The sequence below is a fragment of the Ursus maritimus genome, unplaced genomic scaffold, assembly GCF_017311325.1.
Source record: "Ursus maritimus isolate PB19 unplaced genomic scaffold, ASM1731132v1 scaffold_3, whole genome shotgun sequence".
Classification (NCBI taxonomy): Eukaryota; Metazoa; Chordata; class Mammalia; order Carnivora; family Ursidae; genus Ursus; species Ursus maritimus.
Window position 1 is genome coordinate 22,496,102 of NW_024425563.1, and position 15,562 is coordinate 22,511,663.

Here is a 15,562-nt window from a genome sequence, read left to right on the forward strand (position 1 = left end):
GTTCACAGAGTAACAGATCCGAGGTGTGAATGAGCGGGGAAGAAGCGCAGACTCTGAACCAGGGAATGTCAAGCAAGGCCAGGGATGAGGTGTTTTCTGTGGGAAGTAGGTCAGGCAGGCGGAGGGTCAAGGGGTGGGTGGTCCAGTGGGCGGTTGCATGTGGTGTGGTTCAGGGGCCTCGAGTGGAGTTGTGCAGGAGGCCAGAAAGAGTGCCCTGGTTTCTCTGAGTTACCAGAAAAGGAGGAGAAATAAGGCTGTGCGCAGAGGAAGGGAGCCAGGTGAGGAAGGAGGCCTGGGTGGGGGGGATCACATCTGCTTCCCTCCCCCCACCACGGCTCAATTGCAGAGAGAAAGCCTCTTGAGGGAAGTCTGTGCTGCGTAAGCCCTCCGTTCCTCCCACTTCTACAGGAGATCAAGAACAAAGAGCCTTGGCTGATTTTATGTTTTCTTATTGTGGTAAAATATATGCAACAAAAAATTTGTTTAGCCATTTCTGAGTAACTGGTTTAGTGGCATTAGGTACATTCACAATGTTGTACAACCATCATCACCGTCCGTTTAAAAACAATTTTTTTTAGAGAGTGGGGTTAGGGGCAGAGGGAGAGGGAGAGTCCCAAGCAGGCTCCATGCCCAGTGCAGAGCCTGGTGGGGCCTCAATCTGACAACCCTGAGATCAGGACCTGAGCCAAAATCAAGAGTCATCTGACCATCTGACTGAACCACCCAGGCGCCCCCATCACTGTCCATTTAAATTTTTTTCATCATCTCAGACAGAAACTCACTCACCAACAGCTTCCCTTTCTGCCCTCCCTCAGCCTGTGGCAACCACTAACCTACATTCCATCCCCATGCGTGGATCTATTCGAGAGAACTCATGTAAGTGAGTCATACCCTATTTGTCCTTTTGAATCTGGCTTAGTTCACATAGCATAACATTTTCAAGGTTCATCCATGTATCAGAATTTCCTTCTTCTTTCAGACTGAATACGACTCCATTGTCTACGCAGACCACATTTTGCTTATCCCTTCACTTATTGATGGACACCTAGCTTGCTTCACGTTTTGGCTGTTGTGAGTGAAGCTGCTATGAATGTTGTTGTGTAAGTATCTGCTTGGCTCCCTGCTTTCAATGCTTTGGGGTATGTACCTCTTAGTGGAATTGCTGGATCATACGGTAACTCTATAACTTTTTGAGGAACTACCAAACTATTTTCTACCATGGCCACACGAAGCCTTAAGCTATTTAAATGAAGAACAAATCTATTCCAAAAGCCTCATGTCAGCCTGGACTGGAAAGATGGTCTAAAGTCTAGAGTTCAGGAGGCCAGGGCCTCACTGGGATGTGAAATGCAGGTGCCCCATCCCAGCTACAGGAGAAATGACTCACTGGAGGATCCAGAATAGGGTGACCAAGAGGAGTCATGTTAAGTAAAAAGTGGTTGAAGGGACTGGAGTGTTTGGCCTGGAGCAGGACAGGTGTCCGCTCCACCAAGAACTGTCTCTAGGGGTGTATAAGGCCGCCACGTGGCAGAGCGAATGGACCTTTCTGTAGCCTTGCAGGTAGAAGGGGAGAGCCGGCTGAAATCCACCAGCAGACCAACTCTGGCCAAATGCTGCTTTGACAGCAGGTTATAGAGAGAGTTCCTGTGACAGGTCATCGCTAAGGTTCCATGACTCGGGGAGGTCACTGAGAAGATAGCACAGAGCAGGAACTCATGCTTCATGGGACTCTCATTGCTGTTCTGTCTTGAACAAATGGAAAGGTCGAGCTCAGATTTTTTTTTTTTTGGCAACTGACAAAATCTTAGGCCTTCCTTTTTACGCAGGAAATCAGGAAGCATGGAGTCTCAAAACAAATAGTGTAATTGCTGGATTATGAGTTTCATTGTGATAAATTTAAACATTAATCAAAATAAAATCTTTAAGAACAGTCATCTTATTTGAACGGTTTCTCTAGAAGTTGGAGAAAAAAACGTGATCAGAGGTAAGAAGAGTTTTGAGACTTAAAACTCGGCTTTACGGGCGCCTGGATGGCTCAGTCGGCTGAGCATCAGACTCTCCGTTTCAGATCAGGTCATGATGTCAGGATTCTGGGATCGAGCCCCGCATCGGACTCCACACTCATCGTGGAGTCTGCTTGAGATTCTCTCTCCCTGTGCCCCTCCCCCACTTGTGCTCGCTCTCTCGCTCTCTCTCAAATAAACAAAAAAAGACAAAACCAAACAAAACTTCTGCTTTGCTCAGGTATCCTAGTCCCTTGGTCCCCTCTATGGTAGCTCAGTGAACAGAACACGAGCACAGATGCAGCATCCTGAGGGTCCGTTTCTTCTTGAATCTGTCTCTCTGTACCACTTGTTTCTCGGCCTTTTAACTGTGTTTCCTTTTTTGTTTTCTGAGTCTTTTTTATTACAAGGGCAATGCACGCTTCAGAGAGTTATTAGCGCTGTCCAGCAAATATTGCTGGTTCCTCTATGGGGCATGTGTGGCATTGCATTTCCCCACTCCCTTAAAGTGAGGTGTGGCTATGTGGCTCGTTTTGGCCAATAAAATAAGTGATCTGTCACTTCCGGTGGGAAGTTTTAAGAACCCGTGTGCAACTGACATTTCTTTCTTTCCCTCTCCCTGCCTGGCAACCTACAACACCCCAAATGCTGGCTGCTCTGTAAGCCCAGGTCCTTGAGTGAGGATGACATGGGGCAGGCCACCAGCCCACCCTCAATGGACATGGAGCCCGAGGGAGAAATAAACCTTTGGGTCAGCCCTCCAGGAACTGAAGCTTTTATAAGAAATAAACCTTTGTTGTTTTAAGCCACTGAGATTTGGGGGTTGTTACTGTAGCATAAATAGCTTGTTAGAAAAATCTTTCAACAAGTATTTATATGCCAGGGTGCTGGCAGTGTCACAAGGCACAAGGAAGCCATCAACAAGCCGACAAGCCCTGCTATCAGAGAATTACATTCTAGCAGGGACAATAACCATTCATCAATCAGCCATTTAATTGTAAAAGTATGGAGACATGGGGCGCTTGGGTGGCTCTGTTGGTTACGTGTCTGTCTTTGGCTCAGGGTCCTGGGATCGAGCCCTGCATCGGGCTCCCTGCTCTGCGAGGAGCCTGCTTCTCCCTCTCCCTCTGCCTGCTGCTCCCCCTACTTGTGCTGTCAAGTGGATAAATAAAATCTTAAAAAAAAGTAAGGAGACATGCAGAGCCCTGCAGAGTGCACAGGGCACATGGCCTGCTTTGGCCCAGGATCAGGGAGACTTCTCTTAGAAGATACAAAGGTGGGATCTAAAGGGTGGCCAGGAGTTAGCCGGGGAAAGGGAGAATCGTGTCTTACACAAAGGGAACAATATGAGCAAAATGTCTGAGACAGAAGGGAGCTGGAGTGGCTGGAATGCTGAGAAGAGGGCACACATGTGCTGGGAGGCAGGGAGGAGGCAGGGCCCTGACCACTCAGTGCTTGTGGACCTTGCTGGGAAGTTTGGCCTCATCCCAAGAGCAATGGGTCACCATGGGAATGTTTGAGCCAGAAGGGACACATGATCATATCATATTGTTAGAGGGCAATAGCCAATACAGAATTACCAAGGTAAGGAAGGTCAACTGAGGAGAAATCAGTCCCAAGCTGGCTTCGACCTGCAAGACAAAACATGATGCAGCCCCCGAAGCCAACAGCAGGTGGCCCTGCGGGCCTGTCTGCCAGCCACCGGGAGCCTCCGGCCACCGCGGTGACCCTGCTTCCAGCTGGGGCATCCCGGGCTCTCACAGAAACTCGGGGACACGCGCATCCTCCCACCACCAGGGGGAGGTAAGGAACGCACTGCGGGGCAGGGGCAGCCCTGCATTCTGACGAGGAGGTTTGGGTCTGTGCGACGCAGGAGGACCCCTCAACCAACAGATCGTGATCCCTGTTCCCATTCTCTCACGCTCCCCGACATCTCTGCAGCGTGTGGCCCCGCAGACCCCCCTTTTCTCCAGGTTTCCTCACCTTCTCGCCCTCCTCCTCTATCTCTGACAGTCCCTCCTCGTCCTTCTGTCCCATGAAAGGAGACTGTCCCCATGGCTCCTGACTCAGCGGAACTTTCTTACTTCTACAGCCCTTGGTTCCAACCATGAGCGTGCACTGAACACGTCTGAACCTGCGCTCCTGGCCAACCCGCCTCTCGCAGCCCTCGTCCCCAATTCCCCAGGGCCTGCAGGACCTCTCCCTGGATTCCCCACGGCCACCGCGGGTGTCCCAGGGAGAAGGTCCGCTTCACCTCGCTCGTGGTTTACAGCCAGGTGCGCACGGCCCTGCGGTCCGAGGCTGGAGGGGGGGAGCGGGGAGGACAGAAGTGGTCCAGAGCACTGCCGGGTCCTCCCTCCGCGCTCCACACAGCTCTCCTCTGCCTCCTGAGTTCTGCTTACTGTAGGTCCGCTTTCCCGCAACGTCAGCTTGTCGGGGACCCCTGTGGCCCCAGCTGTAGTTTGTGGTCTCCTTCTACGCTTCCTTCAAGCGTCAGCTTCCTACGAGCCTCGAGCCTCGTTTTCTGGGTCTTTACACGACGGAGGTCTGATGGACCCCACTGGTCTCACCAGAGACCAGGCTCCCTCGTAGCAGCCAGGGGAGTTTTCAGGGGTCAGGAGCTGCTGCTGGTCCAACCAGCTGTGCCTGAGGGACGGGGCTGGTATTACTGGTCAGGTATTACTAAACATGAACACCCAGGATAATTCTTCATGGGATGGGGGGGTGTTAGTGTGGTTGACAGGAGTGCTTTCTTTTGCCCTAGCTGTAATTCATCCCCGTATAGACAAGATCCTGGAAAGAATCTGCTTATGCTTTTTTCATCACTTCCTCACCTTTCTGTCACACCTTTCCTCTCTCACCTTTTTTTTTTTTTTGAACGCCACTTTTGTATTTTTTTAAAAATCTCAAGCCTATAGAAAGGTGGAAAGAAAGTGCAGTGAACACACAGACCCTTCACCTAGACCAGGGTTCTCAACCTTGGCACCACAGCTCTGGGGGCTGGAGAATTTGTTGCTGGGGGAGCCTGCCCAGAGCACTGTCGGGTGTTTAGCAGCATTCCTGACCTTTACGCACTAGAGGCTGGGGGCATCCCCTCAACCGAGACAACCGAAAATATCTCCGACGTCACCAAATGCCCCCAGTTGAGAACACTGACCTAGATTCAGGAACTAACATTTTGTCATATGTGCACGTGCACACACCGTGTATCTATATGTATCCATATGTAAACATACATATATATGTATATTTCCTATATACATGTAGTCATAGTGAGCAAATGTGGCAAAATGTTAATCTGTGGATCTCTATATACATATGCATATTAGACAAGTGTAGATATTATATATGCATATATGTGTATCTTACATACATATAGAGTGCAAACGTGGCAACATGTTGAAATATATATTTTATACAGACACACACACATGCACACTTTTTTCCTGAAACATTTCAAAGTAAGTTGCATATATCATTACGCTTCTCCCTAAATACTTTAGCTCCTGAGGACAAGAATGTTCTGGCATATAACCACAATAAGATTATCGCGGTCAAGAAATTTACATCAATACGCTATTATTTTAAAGCCTATATTCATTTTTTCCTCACTTTCCCAATAATGTTCTTTGTGGATTTTGGTCCGCAGTGTCTCTGTCATGATAACACAGCAGACACACCATCGAAGGTGAAACAGAAGCTAACTGCCCTAGGTCATGATGGGACCTGGGCTCAGCCTCCTCCGCTTGGTGTAAAGCGTGCGCCATCCGCTCAGATCAGTACCCCCTCTGTTGCAGTGCTTACTAGCCTTTCTGCTCATCATTCAACCATCTCAAGAGAAGAAAGCATCTGCACTTCCAGATATCTCCTTAGCCTTTAAATGTCTGCCTCCTGGCATGTCTCTAGCTCCTTAGATGATGTCATCCATGCTGGGGACAAGATCAGAAAAAGCTCTGCAAATGCTACTGCCCCAGCATTCCAATAAGCGTTACTGCTCAGACAGCAGCTCCTGAACCAAGCGAGTCCGAGAAGGGCATGCGACATCCTACAAGTCGAAAGACTCAACGAGCAGTTTAGCATCTGGTTAGACAGTGTTAACCAGAGCCAAGCGCCTCCCCGGACGTGGTCCAGCAGCAGCGCAAGCTGGGCAGTTAGCGGGCGCGCAAGTTCCCGAACCGCCGCCCTCCGGGGCTTTGACCCATCCTCCAGCGGACCGTGCTGCCTGCTCAAGTTTGAGGAGGACTGACCTGGAGTTAGTGTGTCCACAAACACAAACCATTCGGATCCGCCCCAGCAGTGTCTAGCAGAGTGGGAAGGCGTCCCCTTCCCAAAGCCGGTCCACAGAGAACCGAGAGGGGCCCCCTTCAGGTTAAGAGCGGCACCAACCTTCACCTGAGCGGGCGAGGGCTCCTCTGGCAACTAGTCAAGGTCGCACACGGAGTCTGCACAGATGCGACAGCCAGAGGCATGTCGCTCCCCTCAAACTCACAGGCGGCGCGAGCACCCCACTTCTCTAGTACAAGGATGTGTGTGATTTCCTTTTTTCCTCTGATATTTATGAAATCCCGGGTCCTAGCGTGCAGCCTTTCTTAGCAGACTTCGTGAATCTTTGAGATCCTCGCCAGGCAACCTGCGGCATCATTATAAGTAATTCAGACAAACGAGGTCATCCCCGGATGGCTGCTGCCTTAGAGGAATCGGCATCGGGCTCACAGCTGCGACTGGAGACCACAGTGCAGGTGTGAGCGTCGGGAACGTGGTGCGACACGCCAGAAGACAGAGCAGAAGCAGGGATGGAATGCTAAGTGATTCAGAGATGGTGTTTCTACTTCAAAATGCCTTTCCTTCCAAGTTTCACATTTGGGGCTTTTAGGCCTTTGGGAGTGCAGAGAAAGCACTGCAGTTTTTCCTCTTACGTGTCTCCGCACAGACTGGGGAGATCATGGAATAGCAGCAGAATGCCCAAGGCAAGTTTCTAGCACCAGTTCCATAACTCACAGTCAGCCACGGTTAAAAGGAAGGCTGCAGAAGGTGGAAGGAAGATGTAAGAGTGGAGGAAAAGTGTGGAGAAGAGTCCAGTGAAACAGAAAGAAGGGAGAGATGTGTGCCGATTCGCTCCCTTTCCCGGCACCGGGACGCGGTCCCCGTCAGCTCCTTTGCGTCATTTGTTTATATGCCCTAGCAAGGTCAGAGCAGGAGTGACGATCTCAGTCTCCACCGGTGTCTCTGGCTAATTAAAAGCAGCGGAGAGTCAGGCTGCTGAGAATTACAGAAACAAAGTATTCGTTATTTTTCCTGAAAAAGAGGGGGAAACAGTGCCCAAGAAAGACTGTTCATAAGCAAATCCTCCATTCCAGCATGGAGCCCAATGAAGGGTCTTGAACTCACCACACTGAGATCAAGACTTGAGCCAAAAAGGAGAGTCGGGGGATTGACCAACTGAGCCACTCAGATGCCCCAGCCAAAACTTTTCTATATAACAAACCCCTTTTGCCAAAAGAAAATAATTCATGCAGGCTAGAACTGCCTTTTGAGAACAAAGTTTATTCTGACCCAGAAGTATAATAATTTTTAAACTCCTATCAATTCCACCACGCTCGGTAGGAATTACTCAGACTTGTTTCCCCCTTGACGACTTCTGAAAAAGCAAACTGGCTAACTATAGCTGAGTTTAGCTGGGAAGTAAAATGCATTTCTTTATCATGAACTACCACAGAAAAAGCACACTTAGCTTGCATCTCGAATTGTCTTCAGTAAAGTCTATTTTGCTTGCAGTAGTTGTGTTATCCTGATTTCTCTTCCCAAGTTCTGCTCTCTGTGCAATGCTATATTAAGTCTTGTTTTTCCCTTTCTTGGATTTGGGAGCACCTGGCCAGCGGAAGCCTCGCAGCTGCAGGCAGTCGGCAACGTTGTGGGCGATGTAGTAGAGGTTCAGCATGGCGGCTGGGCTGAGAATGTCCACTTCCGGTTTCTTTGGCTTCTTCCCGCGAGACTTGCCTCGGCCTTTTCCTCGTTTCCCTTTACCTGGCTTTCAAAGACAAGTATATACGCGGCATAAATTAGGTTCTATAACCCTGAAATAATTTTCAACATTTCCTACTGAACATCAGAAAAGTAGCTCCTGAAAAGAAAAAAACTGTAACAATAACAAAAATTTTTGCATGGAGTGAGAAGAGACGTCACATGCAATCTAATTCAACAAACGTGTATTAAGCACCCAGATTAAAGGTGACCCGACCTAATCTAGCCATCGTGTGGACCTTGTTTGCACTGATTTGAGCAACCTGTAAAAAGACATTTTTAGGCAATCAGGGACATTTGGTAATATCAAGGAATTATTAATTCTGTTAGGTCTGATAATGGCATTGGGTCATGGAAGAAAAGGTTTACACATTTCAGAGATGCACACTAAAATCTGAAAGAAGGCCTCAGATTTGCTTTAAAATACTGCAGCTCCCCCACCTCTCCCCGAAAGACAGATGAAGCACACGTGGCAAAATCCTGACAATTTGAGTCTGAGAAATGAATATATGGGGATCCATTTTATTCTTCTCTTTTTGTGTATGTATAGACACTTTCATAATAAAAAGTGAATTAAGAACATTAGATAATCGGATGCCAACACGTATTTTGGCATTTGTGACGTCGTAGCCACTATCTCATTAAGCAGTCATGAGGGTTGAGACCAATACAAGGCACTTAGCATAGTGTCTGACATGAAGGAACAGTAAGTGATTGTCCCCATCACTTTATCACCACTAGTCCTCCGAGCTGTGTTTTGAGGGAGAGAGGCATTATTCCCATCTTAAAAATGGAAAAATGGAGGCTCAGCAAGGTCACCGTGCAAGCCAGCGTCCACCAGCTCAGCACCTGTGCTCTGGTCATGACCGTGCTGCCTGGCCAGTGCCTTCTGGGAAAAGGACTGGATACCATCCTAACGTGGGAATAAACTATCTGAGGTTCTGAGAGAGCCGCACAAAGCTGAGTTGACTTCTCTAGGTCCTATGACCCCCCCCCCATGCATAAAGTAACAAATGGAGGTGTATTATTTAGAAAGTGTCTCTTCTAGGCAAGGGAAAGGAAAGGAATGTGTGAGTTGTCAAGAACACCTGCAAGGGCTAAATATTTGTATAAAATAGATGCCGTGTCGATAGCATCTCACTTTAAAAATGTCCCAGGCTAAACGAAGAGAAACATAGTCAATGTGTTAAAAACACTAAAATACATTTTTGTTAAGTGAAATGGAATACACTCCAAGATACAAAACCCAGGAATGAAGATGAGAAGTATCTTGCAACAGTGGCCTGGCTTTCATGTGGAGATCCAAATTAAAAAAAAAAAAAAAAACAACAATATGAAAACCCATATGATAACCGTACCTCCTGATAAAAGATCCCCTTGCGGTGTAGGACGTACACTGCCATAAGCTCTTAAAATTGTCTTGGCTTTATTTATGATTTTATACTTTGTTGCATGTCAACCATATGACTTACCTGGAATAAATGCCCCCCAAAAAGTGTTTTAATTTCTAAAATAGTTTGCTAACTAAAACTCACACGAAAGTTTGATATTTTGATTCCAAGTTCTCATCTTTTTGTAGAAATTGGCAAACTGACCCTAAAATTCATATGGAAATGCAAAGGACTTTGAAAAAGAGCAAAGTTGAAGGACGAATGCTACTATTTCAAGAATTATTATAAAGCTACAGTATCCAGACAGTATTCAGACAATACTGGTGTCAAGATAGACAAACAGATCAATGGAACAGAATAAAGATCCAAAAGTAGGTCCACACATAGATGAACAACTGCTTTCCAACGAAAGTGCAAAAGCAATTCGATAGAGCAAGGATAACTGATGAGGGATAGAAGCAGAAAAAATGTTCTTTAGCCCAGAAGGCTGAACTCTAGCCTGCATAGTTCCGATAAGGATCAAATACACACTGGTTGCTACATCCTTAGAGGGTCTCGTGACTGCCTGTAAATCTCACCGATAGTTAATATTGAGCTGAATGATAAGCACCAGAGAAATCTTGCGAAAGTAGTTTTATGAGTAGAAATTCAAAGAAAACATTTATGATCTAATACTCCCAGCATGTCGCTTCCCCCTTGAGCACTAAGCATATAACCACCGGCTTTGTACAACAAATGTGCAGCTCTTTCTGCCCACGGGTCCTGTCCCTGTGCTATTTAAATAAACTTACTAAATTGCACCTAAAACATCTCGAGAATTCTTTCTTGACCATCGCGCTCAACAATTCAGCAACAGTAATTTTTTCAAAATATGGGGCTGGAACAATGCATATGCATTTGCAAAAAGACGAAGCTCAATCCATGCTTGTACCATATACAAAAATTAACTCAAAATGGCTCATACACCTAAATATAAAACCAAAAAGTATAAAAGTCCTAGAAGAAAATACAGGAGAAAACCTTTATGATCTTAGGTTAGACAAAGATTTCTTCGATCTGACATCAAAGCACAATCCATAAAGGGCAAATTGATAAATTCACCATCAAAATTAAAAACTGTGCTTTTCAAAAGATATTGTTAAGAAAATGAAAAGCTGGTGGGGCGCCTGGGTGGCACAGTGGTTAAGCGTCTGCCTTCGGCTCAGGGCGTGATCCCGGTGTTGTAGGATCGAGCCCCACATCAGGCTCCTCCGCTATGAGCCTGCTTCTTCCTCTCCCACTCCCCCTGCTTGTGTTCCCTCTCTCACTGGCTGTCTCTATCTCTGTAGAATAAATAAATAAAATCTTAAAAAAAAAAAAAAGAAAAAAGAAAATGAAAAGCTGGGCGCCTGGGTGGCTCAGATGGTTAAGCGTCTGCCTTTGGCTCAGGTCATGACGGAGCCCCACTCTGGCTCCTGGCTCAGCAGGAAGTCGGCTTCTCCCTCTGCCTCTGCCTCTGCCTCTCCCCCTGCTCATGCTCTCTCTCTGTATCTCTCTGTCAAATGAATGAATGAGTAAAATCTTTAACAAAAAAAGGAAAAAGAAAAGCTAAACCACAGACTGGGAGAAAATATTTACAAACCTATATCTGATAAAGCCCTTATATCCAGAATGGATAAGGGACTCTCAAAACACAGTAAAAACAACAACAACAGCAACAACAACAACAAAAACAAAACAGAAAACAATAAAACATGGTCAAAAGATTTGAACAGATATTTTCCCAAAGAAGATATACAAACGGCCAATACGCACATGAAAAGATACTCAACATCAAGTCATTAAGGAAATCTAATTAAAACCACAGTGAGATACAGCGCATGCTCATTAGAATGGCTCAGGTTACAAAGACCGACCAGCACCAAGTGTTGGTGAGCACAGGGAGGATCGGCACTCTCCTACGCTGTTGGTGGGAATCTAAAATCAAACAGCCACTCCGGAAAACAGTTCGGCAGTTTCTTTAAAAGGTTAAAAACAAACCTCCCATATGATGCAGCCATTCCAGGGCTAGGTATTTACCAAGAGAAATGAAAGTGTATATCCATTCTAAGACTTGTGCACGCAATGTTTGTAGTAAGTCTGTGCTAGCTAAAAACTGCAAACGGCCCAAAAGTCCACCAGTGAGAGAACGGATAAACTGCGGTATAACCATACACTGGAACGCACTCAGCAAAAAACAGGACTAACTACTGACGCATGCTACAACTACAACATGGGCGAATTTAAAAATAATTCTACAAGTGAGGGATGCCTGGCTGGCTCAGTCGGTGAAGCGTGCGATTCTTGATCTCAGGGCTGTGGGTTCGAGCCCCATGTTGGGTGTAGAGATTACTTAAGAAAATAAAATCTTAAAAAATAATAATAATTATACGAGTGACAGAAGCCAGACCAAAAAAACCCCATACATACTGTATAATTCCATATATAAAAATCCTACAAATTACAAACTAATCTATACAGGCAGGGCAGATCAGCGGTTGCCCGGGATGGGAGGTGAAGAGGGGGGGCGCTACACAGAAAAGCAAGAGAAAAGGACCGATTCCAGAGAAGCACAAGGAGACTTCCGGGGTGATCAACAGGTTTGTTACTTTGATTGCAGTGATGGCTTAACGGGAGCATAGAGATGCCACACTTATCAAATTGTACATTAAAATATGTGCAGTTTATTGTACATCACTCATACCTCAATAAATCTGTTAAGAAATTTTTGTGAGTGCAAACTTTCAGTTTCCCAGCTGGTTGGGTCGGTTCAGTACAACTCTACGGCTCCTGGCGGCTTCCGGTCCCAGAACACATAGCTCCGACTTGAAACTCTCCCAACTCCATTACAATGAGGACCACTGGCTCCTGCCACACTGGCCTCCCTTCTAGTTCCCCAGCCTGCTCAGTGGCCCCCGCTCCCGCCTCTTCCTGCAGACCTTCACAGGGGAAATCATTTGTTACTTCTCTTTGCGCGGGGTCTGTTCAAGTATCACCTCTTTAGAAAACCCTCTCAGATACTGTGTCTATATTCTATCTGTAACTAGGGTGACCATATAATTTATTGTCCAAACCAAGACACTTCAACAAACATAAATTGGGACTGTCCCAGGCAAGGGCGGAGGGGGTATGGATGGTTTCCCGACAACCCTCTCAGCCCTGCCACTTTCTAGCTCCTGACCCAAGCACACTCCTCTATTTAACCGTGCTATTTTGTTCATGTGTTTATTGTTTGTTTCCTAGAAGTTTGTCTATGAGGTCACCACTGAATTCCTAGGGCCTAGCCCAATGTCTGGCACATTTGTAGGTATGAAAAGATATTTGCTGAGTAAATACACTGCAACTCAGATGCAATTCAGTCCCAGGATTTAGAAAGCAAATGGAGATATCTGTTTTTCTGAATTTTAAGATGCCTCCTTCATTCATTCAACAAATATGTAGCAAATACCTACTGAGCACCAGGACCTGCAGTTCTGGGCTCCTGTCTTCATGAGGCTTACAGTCCGGTGAGGGACAGATTACAAACACATTTACTCACTCTCCTATGAGCGAGAGCCCAGGGTACCTGCCATTATAATGACACGGGATGGAGAGGGAGTGACCTAATCTGGGACAGGAAGGAAGAAGGGTTCCTGAACAGCAGCCTGTGGGCTGAGGGGCAGGGAATTCCCGGGCACACAGCTTGTGCGAAAGCTCTGAGGCTGGAGGAACATGCCAAATTGAAGGGCCCTCTCAAAGAAGGTCAGTGTGGCTGGCCTCTAAGCAACCCTGGTGGGGGCGCAGAGTGAGGGGAGTTTAGGCTGGGAAGGTAGGCAGTGTGCAACTCTGGCTTGCAGGCCTTGGAAGCTAAGGTGTTTAACTTTTATCCGAGGGCCAGTGGGAACCCATTACCTTAAACGGTTTTATTAAGCTGTTTTTGCTTCAGTTCCCTGGGCTCTGAAAGAAAATGACAGTACCAACCATGCCAGTAACCCGGGGAATGACACAATTTAAATCAAGAGTCAGCTATTTAGTGCTTTTATGTGCAATGAAGTAGAAGAAGCACAGATTTACCGAACACTTTTCTATACCAGGGTCAAATGGGGGTAAGGAGTGAGGCTTTCCAAGGTGAAATAGGTGAAGCTCTGTAAGCGAGGTGTGGAAGGTCATGGGGGCTTGGGGAGCAATATGGCAGCAGGAGGTACTTCTGAGCTGGGCCCATCTTGAAGAAAAGTAGATCAATAGTTTGAGATGGGGCAGGTGCAGGAGGCTTCAAGAAGAATGTAGGTCTATGTAGGATGTGTTTTTTGTTTCATTTTGTTTAAAGTAGAGAAGTTAATATGGCAAATAAAACTCAAGAGGTTGAGGCCCCTTTACCCTGGGCTCTGAGCAGTACTTAGTTGAGCACGAAGTGGAAATTCCTGAGGACCTGGGGTGGGGGTTACAAGGTCACAGCCATTCTGGGACCATTGAACTGGTGGAGGAGGAGGACAGAAGAGATGGAGAGCCCCTTGACAGACGAGGTGGACTATGGCCAGAGTCCAGGCAGGTGGTAAGGATGGCAGGACTTGACCAGTAGCTGTGAGGATGAGAAGCAGGTGGAACGGACTGGATGAGGGCTGAGGAACAGTAGTGCTTATGAGTTCGAGGCCAGGAGAATGAACATGCCATTGGAAAGTGCAGAGAAGGTAGTGGTTAAAAGACCTGGATTTTGAACACAGTTGGGAAATGCTCTCTGGTGGAGAGATTCAGTGGCAGGTTGCAGTGGTTTGGCTTAAGAAGCAACTCTGTGAGCCAACAACTTGGGGATGACATGGAAGTTTAAGGATGTTGCAAGCCTTTCTGGGCATAAAATTCAAGAATTCCCTGCACCAAAGAATTCCTCCAAAGCCTTTCCTCAAACTAGGGTTGGAAGAGAGAATCACTCGTTAGAGCCTGCAGTCTGCGTCGCACCAGCGCTCGTTCTCTGCCTCTTAATCCACTAAGGAGAATACTGCACAGGACCCAGGACAGCGGCAGCAGGGGGTAAGTGCCTGGGCCAGTCGCTGTTGACAGGTGCTGGCACTCTGGGGTTTCACACCCCGGTACCAGCCTCTCTTTATTTCCCACACATGTGGTTATGAAAGTGGCTCAAAGGAACCAAGGAACGAAAGCTAACCAACTCACAAAAAGAGGGCTCAGCCTGATCCTGCTTCGCTGTCCCCTTTGGCGCGCGCAGACCACCTGGGCAACCCGTCTCCCCCGTCATCTTTGTACCCCAAGTGTTCAGACCACTAGGTTGGACACCCCCCCCCCCACAACGACAGGAGACGGAGGTGCCAATCTCCTGGCGTGGGTAACAAATCTTGGTAAAGTGTGCCCCGACGAGGCAGAACGGTATTAAACTAATTTAGCGAAAGCCTCGGAATTTCTTATACTTAAATAAGACGTGTATTACCATGGTAATTCCTCAGTCGAGCAGGTGAGTGTGGCATGGGTTCCCAGTCCTGAAATAAAGAGAGAGAGCCCAGTTCTCCGCGTCGCCTGGAGGCGGCGCCCCCGCGCCCATCCCTGCCGCCTACCGGGCTGCCTCCGCACAGGCCAGCGAACCTTCCCGGGCCCGGGACCTCCCACGCTTCTCAGGAGCCCCAGACGCTCAGAGGAGCCCGGCGGGGTTAGGGGGCAGCCAGCCACCCAGCCGCCGCCACGCGGAGCCTGGGCACCGACCGCACGGAGGCCGCGGGCCGCGTGACTCACGGCGAGCACGCCCGGGGGACTCGAGGGCGCCGCGCTCGCGGGAGCCGGCGGGGCCGCGCGTACAAACGCCGGGCGGCGCGCGCCGCGAGGGGCGGGGCCACGCGGTGTTTACCTGTTGCCGGGACACAGGGGCCCGGCGCCCAGCCGTTGGGACCGGCGGCGCAATCGGTCCGCGGTCCCCTGCCGGCGTCGCCGCGCTGGCTGTGCCACTTCACCTCGCGCGACGGCGACGACGGCTGCGAGTGCCCGGAAGCCCAGCCTCGTGCTGGCGGGCCGAACGGGGCAGTACTTGGGCTTGGAGTGGGCCGGTTCCGCGGTAGGAACCCGGACACTCACTGGCTGACCTTGGAGAAGTCATCGAAGACTCCAGGACTTTTTTTGGAAAATGACAGACAGCCTTTGAGGATGGAAGTG

At 48.1% G+C, this 15,562-nt stretch overlaps 1 protein-coding gene across 2 annotated transcripts; it reads right to left on the reverse strand.

Annotated features, from left to right (window-relative positions):
- Positions 1-7,527: 7,527 nt before the first annotated feature.
- On the reverse strand, positions 7,528-15,210 carry SMKR1 (small lysine rich protein 1). Of its 2 annotated transcripts, XM_040644010.1 has the most exons (3): positions 14,974-15,210; positions 14,850-14,898; positions 7,528-8,031 (listed from the first exon to the last, which is right to left on the reverse strand). In XM_040644010.1, the coding sequence occupies exons 2-3, from the start codon at positions 14,850-14,852 to the stop codon at positions 7,834-7,836; spliced, it is 201 nt and encodes a 66-aa protein (XP_040499944.1). In that variant the 5' UTR covers positions 14,853-14,898; positions 14,974-15,210; the 3' UTR covers positions 7,528-7,833. The 2 variants fall into 2 exon arrangements, with proteins under 2 accessions (XP_040499944.1, XP_040499943.1); XM_040644009.1 differs by having other exon boundaries at positions 14,850-15,210.
- Positions 15,211-15,562: the final 352 nt, after the last annotated feature.